This window comes from Clarias gariepinus, chromosome 9 (assembly GCF_024256425.1).
Source record: "Clarias gariepinus isolate MV-2021 ecotype Netherlands chromosome 9, CGAR_prim_01v2, whole genome shotgun sequence".
NCBI lineage: Eukaryota > Metazoa > Chordata > Actinopteri > Siluriformes > Clariidae > Clarias > Clarias gariepinus.
The window spans coordinates 1856037-1880566 of NC_071108.1; the positions used below are offsets into that span (position 1 = coordinate 1856037).

The 24530-nt window shown below is 41.3% G+C and overlaps 1 protein-coding gene across 3 annotated transcripts in view; it reads left to right on the plus strand.

Moving 5' to 3' along the window:
- The first annotated feature begins 319 nt into the window (after window positions 1-319).
- Window positions 320-24530, plus strand: part of atp2b3a (ATPase plasma membrane Ca2+ transporting 3a) — a 31843-nt gene continuing 7632 nt past the window's right edge. The window contains exons 1-14 of one of the 3 annotated variants that reach the window (XM_053503663.1): window positions 320-383; window positions 3032-3520; window positions 9155-9352; window positions 11375-11632; window positions 13143-13268; window positions 14727-14855; window positions 15552-15620; window positions 17468-17506; window positions 18621-18785; window positions 18866-19080; window positions 20189-20431; window positions 22856-23097; window positions 23646-23880; window positions 23998-24177. In XM_053503663.1, coding sequence (XP_053359638.1) covers window positions 3313-3520; window positions 9155-9352; window positions 11375-11632; window positions 13143-13268; window positions 14727-14855; window positions 15552-15620; window positions 17468-17506; window positions 18621-18785; window positions 18866-19080; window positions 20189-20431; window positions 22856-23097; window positions 23646-23880; window positions 23998-24177 — 2307 coding nt within the window. In that variant the 5' untranslated portion in view covers window positions 320-383; window positions 3032-3312. Of the gene's footprint in view, window positions 510-3031; window positions 3521-9154; window positions 9353-11374; window positions 11633-13142; window positions 13269-14726; window positions 14856-15551; window positions 15621-17467; window positions 17507-18620; window positions 18786-18865; window positions 19081-20188; window positions 20432-22855; window positions 23098-23645; window positions 23881-23997; window positions 24178-24530 lie in introns of all 3 variants that reach the window. The other 2 variants (XM_053503661.1, XM_053503664.1) reach the window with 2 other exon arrangements.

Here is a 24530-nt window from a genome sequence, read left to right on the forward strand (position 1 = left end):
TCCGATAGGAAGCAACGTTAATGTGGGTAATCCATTCCAGCCACCCAAAAATATTACCAGTATTACCAGTTTCCACCAAATTCTACCAATTTCCACCATCGTCGTCACCACCATCAGTCTGATTGCTCTCTCTCTCTCTCTCTCTCTCTCTCTCTCAGTGATGCTGAGCTGCTCAGAACCTCCATGTTTTTACCCCCCCTTTCCCGCCAAAAAAAAAAAAAAAACACACAGAGTTCATCTGCACCCTCCTCGCGCGCCTCCCCCCAAGCACCCCCCCCTCTCTCTCTTCGCCGCCGCCGGTTCCGCTTTGCGCGCGCGCCTGAGAGCTCTACCGGAGTACCGCACGGAGGTCGCGCGCGCGTCTGATCGCGTACAGGCTGCGGGTATTTCCGTTCCTCCGCGAACATCACCCGTCTAATTATTATTTATTAATTATTGTTAATATTATTATCATTTTTGGTATTTATGACACGGTGTGTAAAATGTCCTTGGAGCGAATGGCCTGTCCGGTGAGTAACACACACGCACACACACACACGCGCACGCACGCGCTTACATATATATTCACTTGAACCAGGCGAGATGATTATGCATTTCATTTTTTTTTATTTTTAATAAAGTGTGAAAATGTCGAATTATGAACTGTGTGTGTGTGTGTGTGTGTGTGTGTGATGAAAACAGGAGAAACATCACAGCAGCAGTCAACAAGTGCACTTAATACAATTATTATAGACAATAAGAATAATAAGAGTAAGAGGAATAAGAATAATGAGTATTATTATAATGACAATAAACGACCAATTATAATCCACGTGATTATCACGTGACCGTGGTGCGTTAATAGATTTTTGATGCACCGTCGTGTTTGGAATATGAATGCATTAGTGAGAATCTGTGTGTGTGTGTGTATGTGTGTGTGATCATCAGCTCCTGAACTGAATCAAGTTTTAATCCTGCGTGTCATTAATAATAATAATAATAATAATAATAATAATAATAATAAATAGGCTCTTTGTGATTTCTGAAATGATGTTAAATAAACTCTCAGGTTAAATTTTAAGTAACATTAATTGTCACATTAGGCGGGTTTTTTCCTCCACTCTCCCTGCGCGCGCTGCGATCAAGGTGAACCGGCGCGTTTCTGAAGGTTACCGAGAAAATCCCGGAGTCGGTGTTCAGCTTCAGCTCGGCACTGCGCGCTCCCGCCCGTCCGGCCCGACTCCCACTGCGCATGCGCGCGACTCTCACGCACGCAGGCGCAGTGCAGGGGCAGGCGGATCGGCGCAGCAATGCACTGACTAAATAAATAAATAAATAAATAAATATATATATATATATAATTTATTTTTGTGCGCCGATTCTCTCTGATCTCAAAGCAGACACACGTTCCTGGTTTATATGTGACGCACGCAGCTCACTTCTGAATTCTGATTGGTCAGAACGTGTTAATTGATTTTCTGTCATTAAGTGATGTGTGTGTGTGTGTGTGTGTGTGTGGAAGGACAAATATATAGAAGCGTACTATTCTCTACCCCCAGCTTTAACAAAACCAACCCTTGTCAATCACCGTAGCCTTTTTAATCAACCCCGCCTCTCAGGAGGCCTTGGAGTTGTTTTATGAAAGGAGTCTCCAGTGTCAGCCTTGTAAGAATCAGAGGTAAAACCTCCCACACCGCCCCCTTTCTCCGCATCTCGTAGCTGCCCACATCAAATTCAAAACAGAGACGCTCGCCTACAGAGCTAAAATCATCCCAGCACCCACTTACCTCTCAGCTCTAATCACACCTCGCTCCGCACCACGTTCCCTCCGATCCTCCAGAACTGCTCACCTGGTCCCTCCATCTCTCAGGCGTTGAGAAAGACATGATGCGTCTAGACTGTTTTCTGTCCTGGTACTTAGGTGGTGGAGTGAACTTGGGAACTTGGGATCTATCAAGTGATGGAAACTTCAAAGCACTTTTAAGCATCTGCCGAAATGTGAATGTAAAAGAAGTTTTTTGACATTTCAGGGCAACTACTAGTACCATAGTGCTGTGTAACAAAGCACTGTGACCTCACACCTTCAGGGTCAAGGGTTTGCGTCTCACCTTGGGTCTGTGTGCATGTTCTCACTGTTCTTATGGGGGTTTCACCTGTCTACTCCTACAATCCAAAGACATACAAAGTAAGCTAATTGGATTTTCCAAATTCGCCCATACTGTGTGTGTGTGTGTACTTTTATGCCCTGTGATGGATTGGCACCCTGATTGTACCCCTCATCATGACCTGAGTTCATTGGGATAGGCTCCAGGCCTCCTGCAACCCTGTACACAGGATAAGCACCATAAATAGATTGATACTTTAGTAAATAAAGAAATTAATAATTGAAATTAAGTCATTGCTCTCTGGGATTAATTAAGTTAATTTATATATTTTTTTAAATGACTTAATTTAATGTTTTAAATTATATATATATATATATTTTACTTTCATTTCAGAGGTTGAGCTTTACAATGATAACAGTAAATCTGCTTCTTCACACCAGCTATTTCCCTGACTATAAGTATGTACACCGCCTGGCGGTAAAACAAAAATCACAGTCTGCACACATTCAGCTCAGTTCATCATGGCATTGTTTTGACAATGTCACAACATTTATTTCTATCCACAGTTGCATACATTTTTGCCCGAGATCTTGTGTTAATGACAGAAGAGTCGAACTGCAAAGTCTTCTCCAAAACGTCAGAAAGACTTTCAGTGGGCTTAAGATCAGGACTCGTTTGTGAAATCATGCTCTTAGAACCACACTTGCACAGTTTCAGCCTGATGACTCTTGGCATTGGCACCCGGGACCAAACCTCTGGCATCAGAGAAGAAACGAACCTTTACATTTGCTTATTTAAATCCAAACAGCGATTTTCTTGTACAGTCAGTATATTATGTCTATCGGTCTGTTTAGGAGAACCATACAGAGTCAGCGTGACATTCAGGTTGTCGTTCATCTCAGGTTCTTCTTTCCTGACTTTATTTTTTTTAATCTCTTCTGTTTTAGGCTTTACGCTGCTGCTGTGTGTTTGCCACTGGATTCACCCGACTCCTCGCTTCCCGTCAGTAACCTGCACAGAAATGGACTGGAGCAATGACTCCCACTTCTCATGTTGACCTTTTTTGTAAATAGGATTTCATTTTGAATGGAGCTACAGTTTATCGCACTTTAAAATTAACAAGCCAGGACAATCAGACTCCAGTATGTAGAACCAAAAGCCTGAACTTTAGAGATCTGCATCAGGAGAAGTAGATCAGTCTAGACGGCGACTCAGACCAGAAGGCATCATGGGGGAATCTGTGAACAGCACTGTGGCGTTTCAGCCTAAAAAGCAGAGGACTGACAGCGGCGGGCATGAGGGGGATTTCGGAGTTTCTCTGGAGGAACTGAGGAATCTAATGGAGTTAAGGGGAGCAGAGGCACTCCAGAAAATACAGGAGAGCTATGGAGACACAGAAGGACTCTGTCACAGACTGAAAACTTCACCAACAGATGGTGAGTTTACACCATGATCAGTCCCAAGCCTTGTGCTGAATAATTTGAAAAGCAGACTGCATTTTTTTTTTTAAACCAGTGGGATGGATATCTGACTGGACATTGGAATTTAATAGTTATTGAGGGGCACTAGAGGATGGTGGCTGGGACTAGAGGTTCTCTGGCTGGAACATATTGGGTTCAGGTTGGAATGCATGTGTTTTGGCTGGAGCTAAATGTTCTCTAGCTGTAACTGGTAGAGAGGTGTTCTAGTTGAAACTAGGGGTGCACTGGTTGTCATTAAGGTGGTTATGGTTGGAACTAGGTATGCTCGGACTGGAATGAGATGCTTTTTGTCCCTAATGGAATGCTTTTTTTAATGGAATAATTTCACAATTTTGGGGATGTCCCTAGATCCAAGTCTGTTCTATCTGGAAATAAAGGACTTTGGTTAGAACAGAAGGGCTTATCACTAGATCTAGGTGAGTACAGGTTGGAATTAATAGGTTTTTGCCTGGAACAAGAAATTCTCTGGCTGAAAATAGTGAGTTTGGTGGATGTACAGTAGGAGGCTTTAGTTTGACTTATAGACACTTGCTAGGTGTTGACTAAAATCTCTGACAGTAGCCTGGAACTAAGAGGACTTTATGGCTGGACATAGTGATTCTCTGGTGGGAAATAATGTTTATGGCAGGAACATGGTGTACTAATGAGATTTGATTTCCACAAGAGGTTCTCCAGCTTATGGGTGGAGCATGGTGGGTTCTGTCTGAATTTAATGGATTTTAGCTGGCACTAGAGACACCAGGCCCTGGGTAGGGGTGGTGGTTGGTCTCTGGCGGGAATAAGAGGTGATTTAGTTGGCACCAAAGGGTTTACTGCTGGAACTAGATGTGCTCAGGTTGGTATTAGATGATTTTTTTTTAAGTTGAAGGCTTTAGTTTACACGTTTGGGCAAATGATGGAACTACTGGTGTTTTCATGGACTAAGACATTCTCTGGCTGGAACTGGGAGGTTATGGTTAGAAGAAAGGTTAGAAGCTTTAGGTTGGAACTGTAAAAATCTGTCTGACTCTTACAGGGTCACGTCCAGAAATACATGAGCTGTGTCTTGTACCACTGTAGGAGTGTTCTGGCTGGAATTAGAAATGCTCCAGCTGGTGCTGAGGAGTTATGGCTGGAACTGATGAGCCTCTAGGGGACGTCTCCTTGTCATTAGGGCATCTACGACTGGAACGAACAGGGCCTCAGCTAAAACTGGAGCGTCTTTAACTGTCAGTCTGCAGAAACAGCACTTCTTGGGTTTATGTTGGGACTGAGCTGCTACGTGGTGCAGGTTCATTTCCTCACCGCTCTCAGCCAATCAGGACACAGTGTACTGGGCTGACATTAATGAAGGATGACTGTCCTCTGGCTCCTTCACAATCTAGTGAACTAGTGTTATGCGGAATATGCTTCTGTTCGCCATGCGGGAGTGTTCGCTGTGTGTGTTCCTTATAATTTCATACTGTGACACTGCAGGCCAAAGATTTTTAATCAACATTAAATACTGTATGGACGGTTTAACAGTGGTAGAGATCGATGGGTCCACGGTGTTCTCTCAGCGCACTTAGAAGATCGACTGCTGAAATATCCAGTGACATTTTGAAATATTATTGTTACTCAAAAATGTTCTACTCTTTTGGTCCAGTGTATTGGTTTAGGCTTCTGAGAAAGCACTTATCTCAGACTCACAGGTGTGCATGTGTGTGTGTGTGTGTGTGTGCCTTCTCACACCCCCTAGATCCCCCTCACCGTTACTGTTGCATTAATAATCTGCTTATTTACTGTTTCACGCTCTGCTGAGTGCCTCATAGTTGTGCATTAAACAGGGCCGCAACTAAATCCAGTTGTTTTCCGGAGATAAACATATTTAAAAACTCATTTATAAGCGCCTATGTAAGGGAACAGAGGATAATTTGGGGCACGGCCCATTATTATCATGGAAACTGCAGGTGAATGATCTACCTTTCAGTCACCTATTGTGAAGAAACACACTTACACACCGCCTGCTAAAGGAGCACTGATTACGCACGTTATAACAGAACTGATAGACATACCGCAAAAAAAGAAATATATCGATATATTAAACTCAATGTACGTAGCTGAGCCAATGCTAACGGTTGCCAACATTAGCTACAGTAAATTAGTAGCCTCATAAAGTTAATCAACACATAAAAGATTAATCATAAATATAAATGGGAGAAAATGATAGCAACTCTTTTTTTGATTAAATTCTCAGTATTGATATTGATCGCGAGCTTAGCTAAGAAGTTTAATTACATTACGTTGTATTTTTGTACTAAAAGTGTCTCTATTTTCGTTCGCAGCGTTAATCACGCAGTGAAAAGAGTCACATGATAAAATTCTCACTTCTGATTGGCTGAAATTGTCATGAAGAGAAAAATCAGCTCAGATGAATTGGATGTTCAAGGACAAAGAAGTGCCTCCTTCGTATGTTAACGTGAACAGACCTCAGGGGGTCACAGTGACTTGGGGCAGTTTCACATCAGGACCCTGGGATCGTTTCCGAGAACACTTGACCTCTACTGTAAGTCTGGTTCATGTTGATCAGTAAGAAAACATTCGCTCCGTGTTCAGGAACCGTTCCCAAGTCCGCTGGAAAAGCTGGACGTTCTCGAGGTCGTTACAGTGCGTGTAGCGTGTAGCATGCTCCAATCCCATCCTCTGACCCTCACAGCCGTAGCTGATAAAGTAGGAAGGCACGTGAGAGCATCGCTCTTAACATCTGGTGTTATGAAGAGCCGTTATGAAGCTTTACAGAGCAGAACTAGGAGATGGAAAGTGATCCCAAACTTTTGAGCGGTAGTGTACAGTATATAGAGTATTATACGTAATATAAGGAGCGACGGCGTAGTGGTTAGCCTTGAGGCCTCGCACCTTCAGGGTCTGGGTTTGATTCCTGCCTTGGGGTCCGTGTGCATGGGGTTTGCATGTTCACCTTTCGGGTACTCCGGTTTCCCCCTACAGTCCAAAGACGTATGCTGTTTCTAAAGTAGATGATTGGGTGCCTTAACACCCCCCCCATACCCTCTTCTGCCCTGCACCCCCTAGAATAGGATTCCTTGTGGAAATACATTTTTAAAGAGAGGAGCACCTGTCGCATAATTTCATAGTGTTTTAACTAAACCAATAAAGGAAACTAAATTTTTTTTGACACATTTAATCAGATTCATGCTAAATACAGCATTCACAGGATCGCGTCTGCTTAGGAAATAAGAAACGGAGTGTTATTTGAGGCGAACCTCCATAAAACCTCTATAAATGACACGGTGTTGATCTTTACTGCGAAGAGAGAATCTGCACAGTGAGAAATCCGTGATCTAACCCTGGCTTTGAAGGGAGGAAGGGGTGAAAAAAAAGAGGCGTTATTGATTCTTCCAGTGGCTCGACTGAAAGGATGAAAGATGATCTCATGAATCAGGGAGATTTGTTGGAGATGGAGGTGATATCCAGGAAATCCAGATTGATCAGCTTCAGAGGAGCTAAAAACGGCGCAGCTTCACTACCTCGCCGCCTCTCACTCCACTCTGCCTGCTGATGAGCTCATCTCATCTCATCTCATCTCATCTCATCGGGGTGACGCATCAGCTGGTGGGCAGAGGGACACTTTACAGGAACATGTCTCGGGGTGAGGTTAAAGCGGCGAAACATAGCTGGGGTGAGCCGAGACGCTCTCGCGAACGCTACGTTTCTATCTGAACGCCTTGCGTCTAATAAGCTGTACAGTATATTCACATCCCATAATATCCCACTGTAAAGCAAGGGCGTAAAGCACCGCTCTGCAGGGTTTGGACCGAACCCGGAGAAATCACCTCAAATAGAATTTCTAAAATATACAGATTAAATCTAGTTCTAAAATCTGACTGTCTGAGGTGGTTGTAAAGACCTTGATAACCACAAACACCTTTTGTATTAATGCACCAGGTCATAAAACAATAAAACACTTAGACCGGTGCTTGGGATACCGGACATGTTGCTTAGCAACCGAAGCTTCCTTTTTCATTGTGCATCAGAAGAATAGTTTTTTGCAAATCTCATTATTATATTAAACAATATCACGTAAGAGGGAGTGCTGTTGTGCTGGTTATCATCATCAGGCACAATTCTCAGCCGTGCTGATATATGTCGTGTAAGCAGAACCTTCTGAGCGTATGAGGAGCTAACGGATATGAGAATCCGATTGAGTTTTATATTATTGAAGCTATCAGCTCTTCTATGAAGGAGACTTGAGTTCATTTACAAAGTAATTTTTATCAAATTTAAACAAGTCACTTTAAAACACAGCATTAGTGCAACATAACAACATAAACAGAGACATGTGTCTCGCCCGTCTCCAGCAGTGGTTTCCCCCCTGGTCCCTGTTGGATCTGTCCTGAATGTTTTTCCTTGATCTATAACACTGACATCCCTCTCACGTCTATAACGCTGAGAAAACACTCGAATCATCCAGGACCAGGACTGAGAGGCTCTGATCTCCAGTGACGTCCAAAAAGTCTGTCAAAGTCAAAAATCGCTACATCGTCATTGTTTTCTAAAACATTTTTTTTTTTAAATTACAAACGATATTCTTGTTATACATCAGCATGACTGAAAAGTTGTGCTTTATGGTGCCGTGACCCGGAGTGTCTTAGTATTTGCCCCCTTCTTTAATGACAGCGTGCACTCGAGCCGACATGGACGCCACAAGTCTGTGCAAAAACCCGACGCTTCAGTGGACGCGATTAGACATGAAATAAAAACATGACCTTTGCAGTGATCATGCAGGTTGGACGCTTAGTATCACACATATGCTTGTGTTTAAGTAGGGGACTAGAGACGGCAAAGAATCCTGAATATTTAATTCACTTTCTTTGTTTTAAATATTTGTAAACATTTAATAAATAAATAAATAAACAAACAATTTCCAGCTTGGTCTCAGGCGTTTGGACTCCACTGTACGTCTGATGATAATAACAACCACGATGACATCGAGGGACTCGGAGCCGAATATGAGACGTTCATATGAAAATGTGCAGAAAGATTTATTAAACATGAAAGTCCTAGATTACAAATACCGGAATTGGAAATGTAGGGCAGTCGAAGCTCAGGGCTGCAGAACATTCATTATCTCCGTAATATCCATAATATCCATAATATATCCGTATACAGAGTGAAGTTATTTTGAAAAAGAAATCACTCGCGGATTGTGTAGATCTATTTCCCCTTTGGAACTGAGAAACATGGAGAGGAAGAGAAGGATAGAGCTATTTAAAGAGAGATAAAGTGTGTGTGAAAGAGAGAGAGAGATGAGCAGGCGACGAGTGAGAGAAAGGATGAAAGGAAGAGAGGGATGAAAGAGGAGAGACCAGAGAAAGAGGGATGAATTAATGAAAAGAGGATGAGAGGCTGCTGAGGACAGGAGGTCAGCTTTGGTGAAAGGGACTCACACTGATAACCATCTGCATTCTCTCTCTCTCTCTCTCTCTCTCTCTCTCGCTCTGTCATGAGCGCATCACTGTAACCAAATCATCACATTCGTCTGTGTATTAATTCTCTCTCATAACAGTAACCGTCAGCTGGTCCCCGTGTGTTAACTCTGTGATTCTCCCGCAGGTTTATGGGACGTTCCCGCCGACCTGGAGAGACGATGGCAGGTTTTTGGGCAAAACTTCATCCCTCCGAAGAAGCCAAAGACGTTTCTTCAGTTAGTGTGGGAGGCGCTGCAGGACGTCACGCTCATTATCCTGGAGATCGCCGCCATCATCTCGCTCGGCCTGTCCTTCTATCGACCGCCAGACGGAGACAGCGAAGGTGATCCAGCTTCTGTTCATCTGAACAACGGCTTTCACACACTTACACTCAGAACTACTCGGCTTATGATATTTGATGATGTAATTATCGATGCTTGTAATATTGCTGTGTTTCACTTCCACCCTCAGTTACGTCTTCATCTGGTCTGTGCAAATTTCAGCGTTATTCTGATAATTTAATAGGGACAGACGAATAACCAGGGTTTAACCTGATACAATAGTACCACGATACTCACATGCGCTGACTGGATTGGTGTTGTGATTCTGTAAATATCAGAGTTGTATAAAATATCTCATTTAATATGTGTGTGTGTGTGTGTGTGTGTGTGTGTGTACATTAGATTTTGTTACAATTCTCAACCAATCGTCTTATCTCCCGATCCATGCTTTTTTTCTTAAATATGCTACACATTTATATTTTTATAACATAAAAAGAAACACATTTGCTAAATACAATTTCATGCCATTTTCTGTCTGTAGTGTCCGTAACCTTTTTCAATTCAAATCTTTCAATGATCTTCACTGTCATTCAGATGAAACTTGGCCAGTTTAGATTTCACATGAAAAGACACAAATCTGAAAAAGTGCATTATTCTAAAATGAAAAGATATTGCAACATAAATTTGACATGGTTACGGACACTACAGATTTTTTGGCTTTGTTAGATTTTACCATAAACCAACATTTAAGCAACAATTTTTACAGGTGATTTTAGAAGCTTACACTAATTTTAGTATCAATAAGAAATATGAATAACTAGCATTTTTAATTATTATTGTTTGAAGTGAGACGCTGAAAAATGGGGCTCATATAAAATCATCTCTCCAAAACGGCCGAAGCAACTTTAAATGTTTAGAAAAGCGAGATCGGTCACCTCAATGTTTCATAAACTTCAGAAGGAGCTTTTTTAGCCACACACACTTTCTGTATTATATGTATAACATAAAAATGATTTGCTCCAAACCCACAGGACGCGCTGCTCTCAGCCAGTGTGTGAATAGTTTAGAGCTCCACCTGTAGGATTACAGAGGAACTGCAACATGTTATAACCACAAGTGCTAACAAACAGTAATTATTATATTATTATATTATTAATTGACATTTGAGTGACGATACATGAACTGCCACACATAAAGTCACACTCAAAACACATCACTGAATCTATTTTTATATCTATAAATTAACAACCTGAAAAATGTTGCATTTGCAGATAAATTATTTACATTAAGAGCAATCTGCCGAACTGTCTCTTTCTCTCTCTCTCTCTCTGTCTCTCTCTCTGTCTCTGTCTCTTTGTCTCTCTCTCTCTGTCTCTTTGTCTCTCTCTCTCTGTCTCTTTGTCTCTCTCTCTCTCTCTGTCTCTTTCTCTCTCTCTCTCTCTCTCTGTCTCTCTCTCTGTCTTTGTCTCTTTGTCTCTCTCTCTCTCTCTCTTTGTCTCTCTCTCTCTGTCTCTTTGTCTCTCTCTCTCTCTGTCTCTTTGTCTCTGTCTCTCTCTCTCTGTCTCTTTGTCTCTGTCTCTCTCTCTGTCTCTTTGTCTCTCTCTCTCTTTGTCTCTCTCTCTCTGTCTCTCTCTCTGATTCTTTCTCTCTCTGTCTCTCTTTGTCTCTCTCTCTCTCTTTGTCTCTCTCTCTCTGTCTCTTTGTCTTTCTCTCTCTCTCTCTTTGTCCCCCTCTCTCTCTGTCTCTTTGTCTCTCTCTCTGTCTCTTTGTCTCTCTCTCTCTCTTTGTCTCTTTCTTTCTCTGTCTTTCTTTGTCTCTCTCTCTCTCTGTCTCTTTGTCTCTCTCTCTCTGTCTCTTTGTCTCTCTCTCTCTCTTTGTCTCTCTCTCTCTCTCTGTCTCTTTGTCTCTCTCTCTGTCTCTTTGTCTCTCTCTCTCTTTCTCTCTGTCTCTTTGTCTCTCTCTCTCTATATATATATCTTTGTCTCTGTCTCTCTCTGTCTCTCTCTGTCTCTTTGTCTCTCTCTCTTTCTCTCTCTCTCTCTCTCTCTCTCTCTCTGTCTCTCTCTGTCTCTCTGTTCCCACAGCTTGTGTCAGCGTGCTGGGCGGAGTGGAGGACGAGGGCGAGTCCGAGGCCGGATGGATAGAGGGAGCAGCGATCCTCCTCTCCGTCCTGTGCGTGGTGTTGGTCACTGCCTTTAATGACTGGAGTAAAGAGAAGCAATTTCGCGGCCTTCAGAGCCGCATCGAGCAGGAGCAGCGTTTCAGCGTCGTCCGGAACGGGGTCGTCGTCCAGATCCCCGTCGCCGAGATGGTGGTCGGGGACGTGGCCCAAGTCAAATATGGTGAAATAGTAGAGACTTTCTTTTATCTGATTATGTCTAAAGCACACGCTACATAACAACAACAGCATGTGTTAGGATTGGGACTAGAATTAGATAGGAGTTTTGCGTTTAAAATGAAAATTCAATAAAAAAAAAACAAAGAAAAGAAACTTTGACATAAGAGATTAAAAAAATACATCTGTTTCTCATTGCAGAAACTTGAATGACTTTTATACTTCTTGGTCATTGATCCTTTTGATCAACGCAGTTACACCAGCAAACCCCATTATCCCATTATCAGCTCAGTACCTGACAGCAGCGTTACACACACTGAAGCGTCAAGAATACAGCTGGGGGCCAAAAGTTTTGAGAACGACACAAATATAAATAAAGTTCTGCTGCTTCAGTGGGTTTCGCTCTGTGTGTCAGATGTTACTCTGGTCTACTGAAGTATAATTACACACAGTTCATTAATGTTAAAGGCTTTTACTGACAATTAAATTAAGTTTTTGCAAAAAGTCAAACTTCTTTATTAAGACGTCTGCACTTCACCCTGACACGCTGTCAATCACCTTCTGGGCCACACCCTGACTGATGGCGCCGCCCATCCTTACGTGATAAATGCTTGAGTTTGTTAGAATTTGTGTGTTTGTGTTTGTCCAGCCGTCTCTTGAGAATCGACCACAAGTTCTCCACGTGATTAAGGTCTGGAAAGTTTACTGCCCATGGAACCAGTAAAGACACTTAATTATGAGGTTTGCCTTATGGTGAGGAGCTCCATCACGCTGGAAAAGGCATCGTTCATCACCAGACTGTACTTGGAAGGTTGGGAGAAGTTGCTCTCGGAGGAAGTTGGGAGAAGTTGCTCTCTACCGTTCTTTATTCATGGCCGTGTTCTTGGGCAAAGTTGTGAGTCTGTGTTCGGGCTGAGAACCAACGAGACAGACATGAACAATCTCAGGGTGACACCGGACTGATGGTAGTGCGTGAACATTAATATTTTAATATATTTGGAAACTAAATATTTATGTGACTCTCAAAACTTTTGGCCATGATTGTGATTTAGCTAAGGAGCAAGGACGGAGTTCTGACTGTGGCCACTAGGGGGCCCAGTTCAGATGATGAGCACAGACTTTACGAGGTTCTGGTTGTCAATCTTTTGGTTGTTGTCTTCTAACTCGAACCCCCAATAGATGATTCTGCTCCAGCTCTGGACTCGGGACTTCTGATACCGTATCAATATAATTATGATAAAAGAATAATTCTGAGCTAAACATGTCATGGATTGGTTACTACATTTGGTGCGAAGGGAAAATGTAATTTTTTAAAAACACATTTCTGGTCGGATCTTTAAAATAAAAGCTTTTGGGCTTAGACTTTATTTCAGTCGACTGGACCTTCAGCTGTTTAAGTGTAAATATAATCACTGAAGGAGGTTAGGATTAGGACTATAGATTAAATATCAGGTTTCGGATTAGTATTCTGTTCAGGTATAACGTGTGTGTGTGTGTGTGTGTGTGTGTGTGTGCAGGTGATCTACTTCCTGCAGATGGGATTCTGATTCAGGGAAACGACCTGAAGATTGACGAGAGCTCCCTCACCGGAGAGTCGGATCACGTCCGTAAAGACGTGGAGCGAGACCCCATGCTGCTGTCAGGTGTGTAGCGGCGACTTTGTGGAATTTATTTTTCTGATAAAATTTGTGTTTTTCTGTGAAAAGCTGTCGGCTGTGTGTGACGTCATAACGCTAACGCAGGTCCAGTGATGATTAATGCAACAACAACAAAAAAAAGATTGCGAAGCCAGTTGATTCACTTTTAGCTTCTAAAAACAGAACTTAACTGAGATTATTATTGATTAAAAATTATACATTTCAATCGAGTTACTCACAGCCGTGGTCATTAATCACGATTTTAAAATACTTATGCAGGACCGGCACCGCATGCAGTGGCTGGGTGGTATGGGGCGTGGCTCGAACCCGGACCTACAGATCCCAAAATCATCAAACTAGAGCCTTAGTCACCTGAGGCCCCGCCCACACAGATTATGTTTAAGAGGTCTAGGTAGAGATGACGCGAGGGCTAAATCCCGCTGCACCGCTAGCTGCAGGTTACCGAACAGCATTGTGGGTAATGGGGAGAAATGAAAGTCCTAAAAAGGAACCCCGGAATCCGATTACAAAATAAATCAGTTAATAAATCCACGTTAAATCTACAGATGATTACGCTGTGGGTGGATTATTTTTTTTACCTTAAGATTTCCTTATATAAGCTTTAACATCACTCATGCATCACAACACCTTTAAATAGGATCCGCCCAGGCCTCTCCACTCCACCGTGCCCTGACGTGGGCGTCCGACTGCAATTTTCATGTTCGAGAGCGATGTGGAGAAGTTCCGGCCCACACCTGAAATCCCACACGGTTCCCGCGATCGAACGCAAGAAGCTCGAGTTCTGTAACGCTGACGCAGATTTAATAAAAACTCTTCATATCTCAGGACGGACACGTGGCATGAAGTCCATTAACAGTTAAACTACAGCCTCTCCCTCTCGTTATCCGTCCCACAAGACTAATAAAGACCTAATCAGATTTCTGCCTGCTTTCTGTTTCCTGGAAAAAATCACCGCAGAGCGCATTAGCGCCATTACAGACGATGCTCTGTTTGTTTAATCAGCGCAACACAGCAGCGTCCGTCCTCATATTAGAGCTCCTTCATGATCACGAAGAGCCGGCGTCTCATCACGAGCGGCTTAATGAACCGCAGTCAGAGATTATATCATGTTAATCTGGGATGAAATAGTTCATTCATTCATTTATTCGAAAGTTAATTAAAGGAATCCTGCAGATTCTTTTTATCATCATACAGGTCGGGTTTTAAACACGCACTTATGATGATGATAATGATGATGGCTTGAGTTTGAGTTTCAATTCCTCTCTGATTGTGAATAATTCCCGTTTAGAGGTGTGGAAGAGAAAACACTTCAGTACTGAGTGTGTGTATGGTGTGTGTCAGATCATGTAGAAGTAAAAAAACAAAAAAAGAATAAAAAACAACTAAGCGGTAAATAAACTGAATAAAATGTGAGATCTTGAGATGTTCTTTCGTGCATTTCAGGCACGCATGTAATGGAGGGATCGGGGAGAATGCTGGTGACCGCAGTCGGGATCAACTCTCAAACCGGAATCATCTTCACGCTGCTCGGAGCCGGAGATGTCGAGGAGGAAAAGAGAGAAATCAAAAAAGGTAGGAATGTTTTCAGCCTTCCTGAAGAGCTGGAAAAAAAAAGAAAAATGTTTAAAAGTTTAAAGATCTGAGGTTTGTATGAACAGAATGATGCTGTTTTTTTCCTTTGATGAAAAAAGCCTGAAATTGCACAGCATGCTGAAGTTGATTATTTTCCTATTACAGCATGTTTTATTCCTCTTACACCACAGCGACCGGCCAACAATCGCCACTTCTGTTAATTACGAAACCACACATCCAGTCTTTTTATATTCGATTCATAAAAACCTTCTGACTGATCAGAATCCAGAATCCAGCGGCGCTGTGGCGTAAAAGTGAAATAAAGAAACCAGCACAGCGCTCGCTCTCCCTTGCGAACATGAATCGTCGTTTTTAGCAGAACTCATGTTCGCATCACGGAGACGTTCCTCACCGACCAGACGGGCAGAACTGTAACGTCCCATTCCCTCCATCTCTTGTTTCCACCCGCACCTGAGCACGCACCCGAGCACGCACCCGAGCACGCACCTGCCGCGCGGGAAGGAACGCCGCGGCTCCATTTCCATCAGGATTGTTTGTACGGATCATCTCTGAGATGAAAAGAAGAATTAGGAATGATGACTCATCCGTTTTGTTCCTTTATAATTTCTATTTAACGTTATTGTCTTCTCATTCTTTGTTTTGCATGGCTCCCTCATCCTTGTTTGCTAACCGCAGCAGAGGTCACTAGTAGCTCATCCATCCGGTTTTCTGGCATTTCTACCAAAACGTGCAGCGTTGTTAATGGTAGGTGAGAGACACATCAGTGGTAAACTGTGCACATGTGCCTTCAGTTCATCAGTTATCAAAAATAATCATCATAATAATAATAATATAAAACGTGTTTCACGCCGCAGTCAAGTCACTTGTTATGTCGTTTTATAGGAACTAACATAATTTCATGATTGCGATGCAATTTAAAGCTTTTTAATGCTAGTTAATGCTACACTGGGTGGTTTTATGTGATGTCACTCAGGCGCATCAGGAATTAGCAGCTTTTAGTTGGACAGCGGTACCTCGGTATACGAGTGTAATCCGTTCCGGAGGCGAGCTCTTAATGTGAGATTCCGTATTGTGAAACACATTGTCCCATAAGAAATGATGCAAATACAGATAATCCGGTCCAGCCACCCAAAAATATAACCAGTAATACTAATTTCCAACACTATAATCATATAAAACATAAAAACGGTCCAAGCATTTAGAAAAGACATGTAAATAAAATAAAAAAAATAGACGTTAAACCTCACCTTACCCTAATGTATGATTCCTCTCGGCACCGGCTGCTTTAAAAACCAAACTGAAAGCGGCTCCCTTTTCTTCTTGATACCGTCCTTGCTAACATTCTTGGGACCCGCAGTGCTACGTCTTCGCTTAATCTTACACAAATTGCAAGAAAGCACAAAAAAAATCACTTTGCTTGGCTTTTCACTGACGTAAACGAGTTTTAAGCGGCTCCCAGACGTAGCCGCTTAAAACAAGACTTAGTCAATGCTCGGCTCGGCTCAAGTCGCTCGTATATTGAAATTGTTTTGTATACCGATGGAAATTTCTTCCAAATTTCACTTCTTGACGTGACAATTCTTAAGGCGGGGCGTTCTCATGCCGAGGCACTGCTGTATTAGTGTTATTATCATGTAGAAAGATGTACATGTTGTCCAGCAGGGGGCTCACTCCTCTCCGGTTTCACATCACCGCACTCTCTATCAGACAGAAACCCAACAGCGTCCTGAAAAATCCTAAACCTTATACATAAAAAAATGTGATAAAACAATTAATTCATAATAATTAAATCAGGCTTGAACATAAAATTTAAGAATATAAATATATTTTTATATATTGTATGTTAACCATATCAGAGAACAATCTCTCATAAATGTATAACTCTCTTTGCTAACTATGGTCCTGTCTCTAAGGTACGATGGGGTGAACCTTATTCCCTTTTACGATTTCAGTCCGGTTCTGTCTAGTAAATTTTTTTTTTCTTAAGCATTGTGCGTACAAACGTCTAAAAAGAAATTTTATCACCGGATTTGAGCGACATGGTTATCCAGGGCGACATACATTTATACATTTATCTCAAATCTTAAATCATATATCTGATTTGACATGCTGCTAAACATTATACGCATTATATCAAATAAAAAAGCTTTATTTGGATCAGTATATAGAGGTTCCAGGAAGTGATCGCACTTTTATATCATCTACATCCAAAACCCATAAATACAAAAAATTTAAATTCTATAAATTCAATTGTTTATTAGTAGATCAGACTAATAAACAAGCTGTACTTGTGTGTTTAAACACCAACACACACCCTGTCATGGTACGAGTGTGTTGAGCACCTTCTAATGATTTACTTAGGATCAATTTAGTAAATTAATGATTAACATTCCATCTATGATTTGTGCACTTAAAACAAAACTGAATAAAATGGAAATAAATAAACAGGGTGGTGTGAACGTTCCTCACACACTCTGGAACACACTCGTGTTTTTGATAACTGATGAAGTGAAAGCAGTTCTTGGTCGTACACTTAGTTTGGACGGGACTCAGCGACTCTGCGTTTAGTTCTAGTGTTTTTATTCCTACAGGAAAACAAGATGGCGCTCTGGAGAACAATCAGAACAAAGGTGAGAGAACAAACACACACTACACACACACACACACCACACACTACACACACCACCAACGCCTGAGACGTCATTATCATTAGAAAGCAGACGAACTTCTGATTGAAATGTTTACGTAAAGCTTTAAACAGCACGAACCTTTTGATGTCTGTTTGATGTAAACAGGATTATTACTGATAATATTAATATTACTGATTTGTGTTCAGTGTTAATATGGAGGTCACAATGACACAGTGTGTGATTAGTTTTACAATGATTTAATAGGTTTTGTTTATAATAAGATTTTCTTAAAGTAAGGTTGTTATAGTGCGGCTGAATCGCTCGTGTGGAGGACATTATTATTATTTATTATTATTATTATTATTAATATTTTATGTTAATGATTTCAGATTTACCCCATTTAGCATCTAATATAATAAAAATTTTTAAACAAAAAAATGATTAATGAAATAACACAATGAATTAATAAATGTATACATTTAAGGTCTAGAGATTTTTTCCCTGTAGATTTTCTTTCCTGATTTTTTAAAATTAATTAACCAAAAAAAAGGAAAAAAAAAAGGAAAATTTATTAATTTAATTAAATAAAATAATGTGCGTAAAACCTGTGCCAAGTTGTAGTGCGGACTGGCCGGGAGCAGCTGAAGGACCAACAACAATTAATTAATATATACATTTTCATTATTATTAATTGGTTTGTGTGTTTGTTTGTTATTTTCTTGCTTGATCTTCTAATGCACGACTTTCTAATGTTCCCACTTTCTGGTTTTATGACTTTCAATTTTGATTTCTTGAATTTCTGATATTTCAATTTTCTGATATTTTTAATTATTAAATAAAACTATTATATTTTATGACTTAAATCATCCAGCACTCTTATTTAAAATTTTCAGATAAATTTTTCTTTTAGCTTTAAATTTATAATTTTTTATAATTTGTGTGTTTTTATTATTATTATTATTATTATTATTATTATTATGGATTTTCCGGATTTTGGATTTTTTTTTTTACCTTCAAATTTTTTCACATTTTTCATTCATATAACTCTGTTATATGACTAAAACTCTGTTTATTTTAATTTTCAGTCTAAAATTTTGACCTTTTGATTTTGCAGGGATTAAACCGGACGAATCTGTTGCCATGGAGATGCAGCCTCTAAAGAGTGCAGAGGGCGGAGAGATGGAGGAAAAAGATAGAAAGAAATCAAGTGTTACCAAAAAAGAAAAGTCGGTGCTTCAGGGGAAACTCACCAAACTGGCGGTGCAGATCGGGAAAGCAGGTGAGAGACGTGGAGAGGAAACGCAGTCGGTGCGATCAGAGAGACGGAGTGAGCTGAAACTGTCCTTCTGTCCTCTGCAGGTTTAGTGATGTCAGCCATCACTGTCATCATCCTGATCATGTACTTCGTGATAAAGACGTTCATTATTCAGGGGCGCTCGTGGCTCTCCGAGTGCACCCCCATATATGTGCAATACTTTGTGAAGTTTTTCATCATCGGGGTGACCGTGCTGGTCGTGGCCGTTCCTGAAGGCTTACCGCTCGCCGTCACCATCTCGCTGGCTTATTCTGTAAAGGTGAGACAGCGTTCAGTCTGCAGCAGACCGGTACACCTCCTGCCAGGTTTATAGCTGTACCTGAACCTTCAGTTACTTTTACGGACGTTTTTCCTACGTTCCCACCATCACACAGCAGGCACAGCAGATTTTTCAGTCATAAAAATCACACAATTTTAGCCATAAACAACATTCTAGGCATTTTCAAGTCTGTGCAAATTAGCTGTGATGCTAAACTGACAAATCCTGATGACTGGATTCCCTGCAAGTCTTATACAGTGGAACCTCGGATTACGAGCATAATTCGTCCAGGAAGCAGGCTCGTATTCCAAAACACTCGTAAGTCAAAGCACATTTTCCCATAAGAAATAATGGAAATTAAAATAATTCGTTCCACAGCCCCCAAAAAAATAAATACATAAAAATAATTAGGACAAAATATAAAGTAAAAATAAAACAAATTAACCTGCACGTTACCTTAAAAAAGTAAAAATAAATCTCGACAGATAAGTGTTTTCATTTATGCGCACAGGCACTGTGTGTGTTTTTCTCTCTCCTGCGCTGCTAAGTGTGTGTTATGTGTGGCGTGCGCATAATTTGACACCTTTGACGAGCACTAAGACCCAGCAGGGGAGATGAATACCCGCAGCGCAAGAGAGAGAAAAAAACGTTGGCTCAGTTGTGATCACGTGACGCTCGGCAGCAAATCAAGAAGTGCATGTATGATACATGATACGCGGTGCTCGTAAACCAAGACAATGCTCGTTTTTCAAGTCAAAATTGATTAAAAATCTTTGCTCGTCTTGCAGAACACTTGTAAACGGAGTTACTCGTAATCCGAGGTTTTACTGTATCTTCCTCATACTTACTCTTTTACTATTTGATGCAAAAATGGAATAAAAACTTATAAGTGAATATTCAAATATACAAATTCTTGTAACAATTATTAAAGGACATTAGCAACGCCCACAATCTGCATAAATCCTGCCATTTTTATTATAAATACATCACGTGTGCTGCGTGTTATTGTCTCTCCTGTTATTAGCTTATGGAAACACAGCGAACTACAGCCCCGATGATCATGTGTGTGTGAACTCCAGTTTGATATCATTTGTAAAATCTCTCCCAGAAAATGATGAAGGACAACAATCTGGTGCGCCATCTGGACGCCTGCGAGACGATGGGCAACGCCACGGCAATCTGCTCGGACAAGACGGGAACGCTGACCACCAACCGCATGACAGCTGTCCAGATCTACGTAGGAGACCGACACTTTACGGAAATCCCAGAGCCGCGACAAATCAACACAAACACGCTGGAGCTGCTTGCTAGCGCCATCTCCATCAACAGCGCCTACACCTCCAAGATCACGGTGAGAAGCTCGAACAAACCCAAAACAGGTCAAGTCTGAGCAACTGAGCACACAGGGACAAATAAAGGAGAAGATTGAGAATGATGATAACATGTGCGATAGGTTTCCCATCGATCTTATCGAGCTCTCTCACTCTCTCACTCAGGAGTACGGGATGGAGAGATGGACGTTTTCTACAGCAATGCAATTAAATGGGTGAATGAGTAAAATGACTCACACTATGAAACGCCACCAATACAGATCATTTATAACACTGTGAATATCTTCTGTACCGTATGGTTTCACAGGAATCTCTCATTCTTCTGTTCTGTGTGAAATCATTAAGTATAATATAGAACCGCACAGTCTACACACACACACACACACACCCGGAGGGGAAATGGGTTGGTCTGGACTCCTAATTGGGTGTGTGTAATGTCCTGATGTCCGCTGAAATAAATAAATAAATAAATAAGTAAGAAAAGGTCAAAGGCATTAGGTGCACAGTTTAGAAAAACATGAAGAAAGAAAGAGAGAAAAGATAAGCAGCTGGTATCTCTTTATCAGTATAGTCCTGCCCTTCTGCGTCGCTAGCTCACATCACGTTGAATATAATTTCATATCCAGTGTTTCATGTCATACAGTAAAATATTTCTAAAAGTTGTATATAATGTACAGTATGCATTATTACTAATACAATAGTTAATATTTTTTGCTACTCAGTTGGTTTACATAAGGTTTTGTAGATCACAAAAATAACCATAATGAATCTCCCGGTTATTACAGACTGATCCGCCTGAGTCTGTGTTTAGATTTTTTGCTGTAATTCCTTCTCCTTTGCGCCGTGCCTCCTCAGCTTCTCCCCTGGGCTGTAGTGTGTAAGTCGCCGTGGGTGAACTCCCATTCAGTGACCGCAAGACCAACTCGCCTCAACTTTGGGTTATAACATGAAACGCTGGATATGAAGTAAAAACAAAAGCAACTAACATAAGTGTTATATTCACCTATTTTACAAGGTACATAATATTATAAAGCGATATCAGCTGCACACCTTTATCTTCTCTCATTACACACTCTCAATTAATAGTCAATGCTACGTTAAAGGTGTGTAGTTTGGTTAAATATTATTCTTCATGATTTCAAACAGAACAGAAGAATTGATTGTGTAAAGCTGCTTTGTGACAATGACAATTGTTAAAAGCGCTATACAAATAAAATTGAATTAAATTGAATAAAGAGATGTTCCTGTGGAACTGTACAGTACAGTATATATTCACAGTGTTATAAACGATCCGTACTGTGAGGGATTTTAATAACTGCATTGCTGTATAAAGTGAGATGTGCTATTTTTTTATGTTGCTGCCCCTGCAGGTCCATTAGCCCAGTCCCTCTCCATCCTGTACCCCTGAGTGAGACAGAGTTTCCCAGTCCGTCCCCTGCTTCGCCCACACACAAGAATCAGGGCAAGGGCATGAAATATGTGATATGTAGAAGAGTGTTAGGAAACCGATCCTGCAAATGTTATCATCATTCCAAACTTTGCCTTTATTTTCTCCGCGTGCTCAGGGGGTGTTTTTATAAGTTATTATTATAGTAAATACCAACATTCCCCTCTTCCTTTATTTGTGTTTCACAAAGGCATATTAGCATGATGGTGGCCTAATGTTAGCATAACAGTGATCTAATGTTAGCATGATGAAGGCCTAACATTAGCATGACGGGGGTATAATGTTAGCATCACGATCATTTAACGTTAGCATGACGAGGTTCTAATGTTAGCATGACGATGATTTAATTTTGGCATAATGATGGTCTAACGTTAGCATGACAAGATTCTAACGTTAGCATAAAGATGATTTAATTTTAGCATAATGATGGTCTAATGTTAGCATGACGAGGGTCTAATGCTAGCATGATGATGATTAATTGTTAGCATGATGATGATGGTCTGATGTTAGCATAACATGGTTTAATGTTAGCATGAGGTTGGTCTAATGTTAGCAATACGATGGTTTAATGTTAGCATGACGATGGTCTAATGTTAGTATGATGATGGTCTAATGTTAGCATGACGATGGTCTAATGTTAGCATGATAAAGGCTTAACCTTAGCATAAGGGTCGGCCTAATGTTAGCATGATGAAGGTTTAATGTTGACATGATAAAGGCTTAAAATTAGCATGACGATGGTCTAATATTATCATGATGAAGGTTTAATGTTAGCATGATGATGGTCTAATGTTAGCATGACGACGGTCTAATATTATCATGATGAAGGTTAAATGTTAGCATGATGATGGTCTAATGTTAGCATGATAATGGTCTAATGTTAGCATGATAAAGGCTTAAAATTAGCATGACGATGGTCTAATGTTAGCATGATGAAGGCTTAATGTTAGCATGAGGTCAGTCTAATGTTAACACGTCTCCCTATCTCACTCTCTAGGCAGCTGAGAAGGAAGGCGGTTTACCGAAGCAGTTGGGTAATAAGACGGAGTGCGCGCTGCTGGGTCTGGTGCTGGATCTAAAGCGTGATTATGAGTCTGTACGAGAGCAGGTTCCAGAAGAGAACCTCTACAAGGTCTACACCTTCAACTCCGTCCGCAAGTCCATGAGCACTGTCATCCAGCTCCCAGATGGACACTTCCGCATCTACAGCAAAGGAGCGTCCGAGATCCTGCTCAAAAAGTGTGTGTGTGTGTATTTGTGTGTTTGTGTATATCGTCCAGACTAATTTAATCCCAAGTAAAAAAAAATGTTGAAGCTATTCCTGTCTAATCTAACACTAACCCTGCCTGACAGTTAATTGGAACTGAATCTAACCCTAAACACTAAACTCTTACAGAACTAACCTGGACTAATTTAACCCCTACTAACGATCTGGGAACAAGATCTACTTATCCCACACCAAGTTAGTAGTAATCGAAATATATATTTTATCTCTAACTCACTGATGTCTAACCCTGACTAATCTATCCCATGCTAAACTAACCTGGATTATTTCTAGCCCTAATTCTAAAAAAAATCTTTTTTCATCCCTAACCCTGGCTAATCTAGCCCATAATAAATGAAACCAGACCTTACATATTCACATTAATCTTTACGTGATCTTTAACTCTCTTAATTCTGAACACTGTAATCCAAGCCAGATTGCTGTAGTACCGACTAAATGAACTCTGGATCACAGCCATGTTGCCGTCTCTGAACAAGCCGGTGTGATTTCTCGCTCCTTGTAGGTGCTCTTCCATTTTGTCCCAGAGCGGTTCGGCTCGTCCTTTCGGACCTCGAGATCGTGATGAAATGGTGAAGAAGGTGATCGAGCCGATGGCGTGCGACGGCCTCCGGACGATCTGTGTAGCGTATCGCGACCTGCCTAAAGATCCACTGCCCGAGTGGGACAACGAGGCCGAGATCATCAATAACCTCGTCTGCGTCGCTGTGGTGGGAATCGAGGATCCAGTCCGACCAGAGGTGAGCGAGTTACAGAATTCCAGAATCATGCAGACGACAGTTTCGGAAATCATGTTTATCTAACAGATGTAGCTGCCCGCTTCTGATTGGTTAGTTTGTCCCTCACTGTCCAATCAGGTTCCCGATGCTATCAGGAAGTGCCAGAGGGCGGGAATCACGGTGAGAATGGTTACGGGAGATAACATCAACACTGCACGTGCCATTGCCGCTAAATGCGGCATCGTTAACATCGGAGACGACTTCCTGTGCATGGAGGGGAAAGACTTTAACCGGCGAATCAGGAACGAGAAAGGCGAGGTAGCCAATCAGATGTTTTTCCGCAAAAATGCTTTTAATGTTTTTAAGGCCAGCCTCTCAGATTTCAGAGAGTTCAAATTTCATCGGAGATATTAATAGTCACCAGACATTTAGTCTTATTTGTTCCTTGAATGATTTAGAGTAGAAGCTGCTGAGACGTTGGTGCGATCACTGGACTCCCAGAATGCACTGCAGCTATATGTTAAAGCCTAACCTCGGCTCGGCTAGCTGACGAGCTCTGAGATGACCAGAGTGACGGTACTGGTCAGGGTTTCAGTGTGAACGTAAAGCTTCGGATCACGCCGCTGCTCTTTAGGTCGAGATGAAGCGAAATAGGAAATCATGGCTGCTGG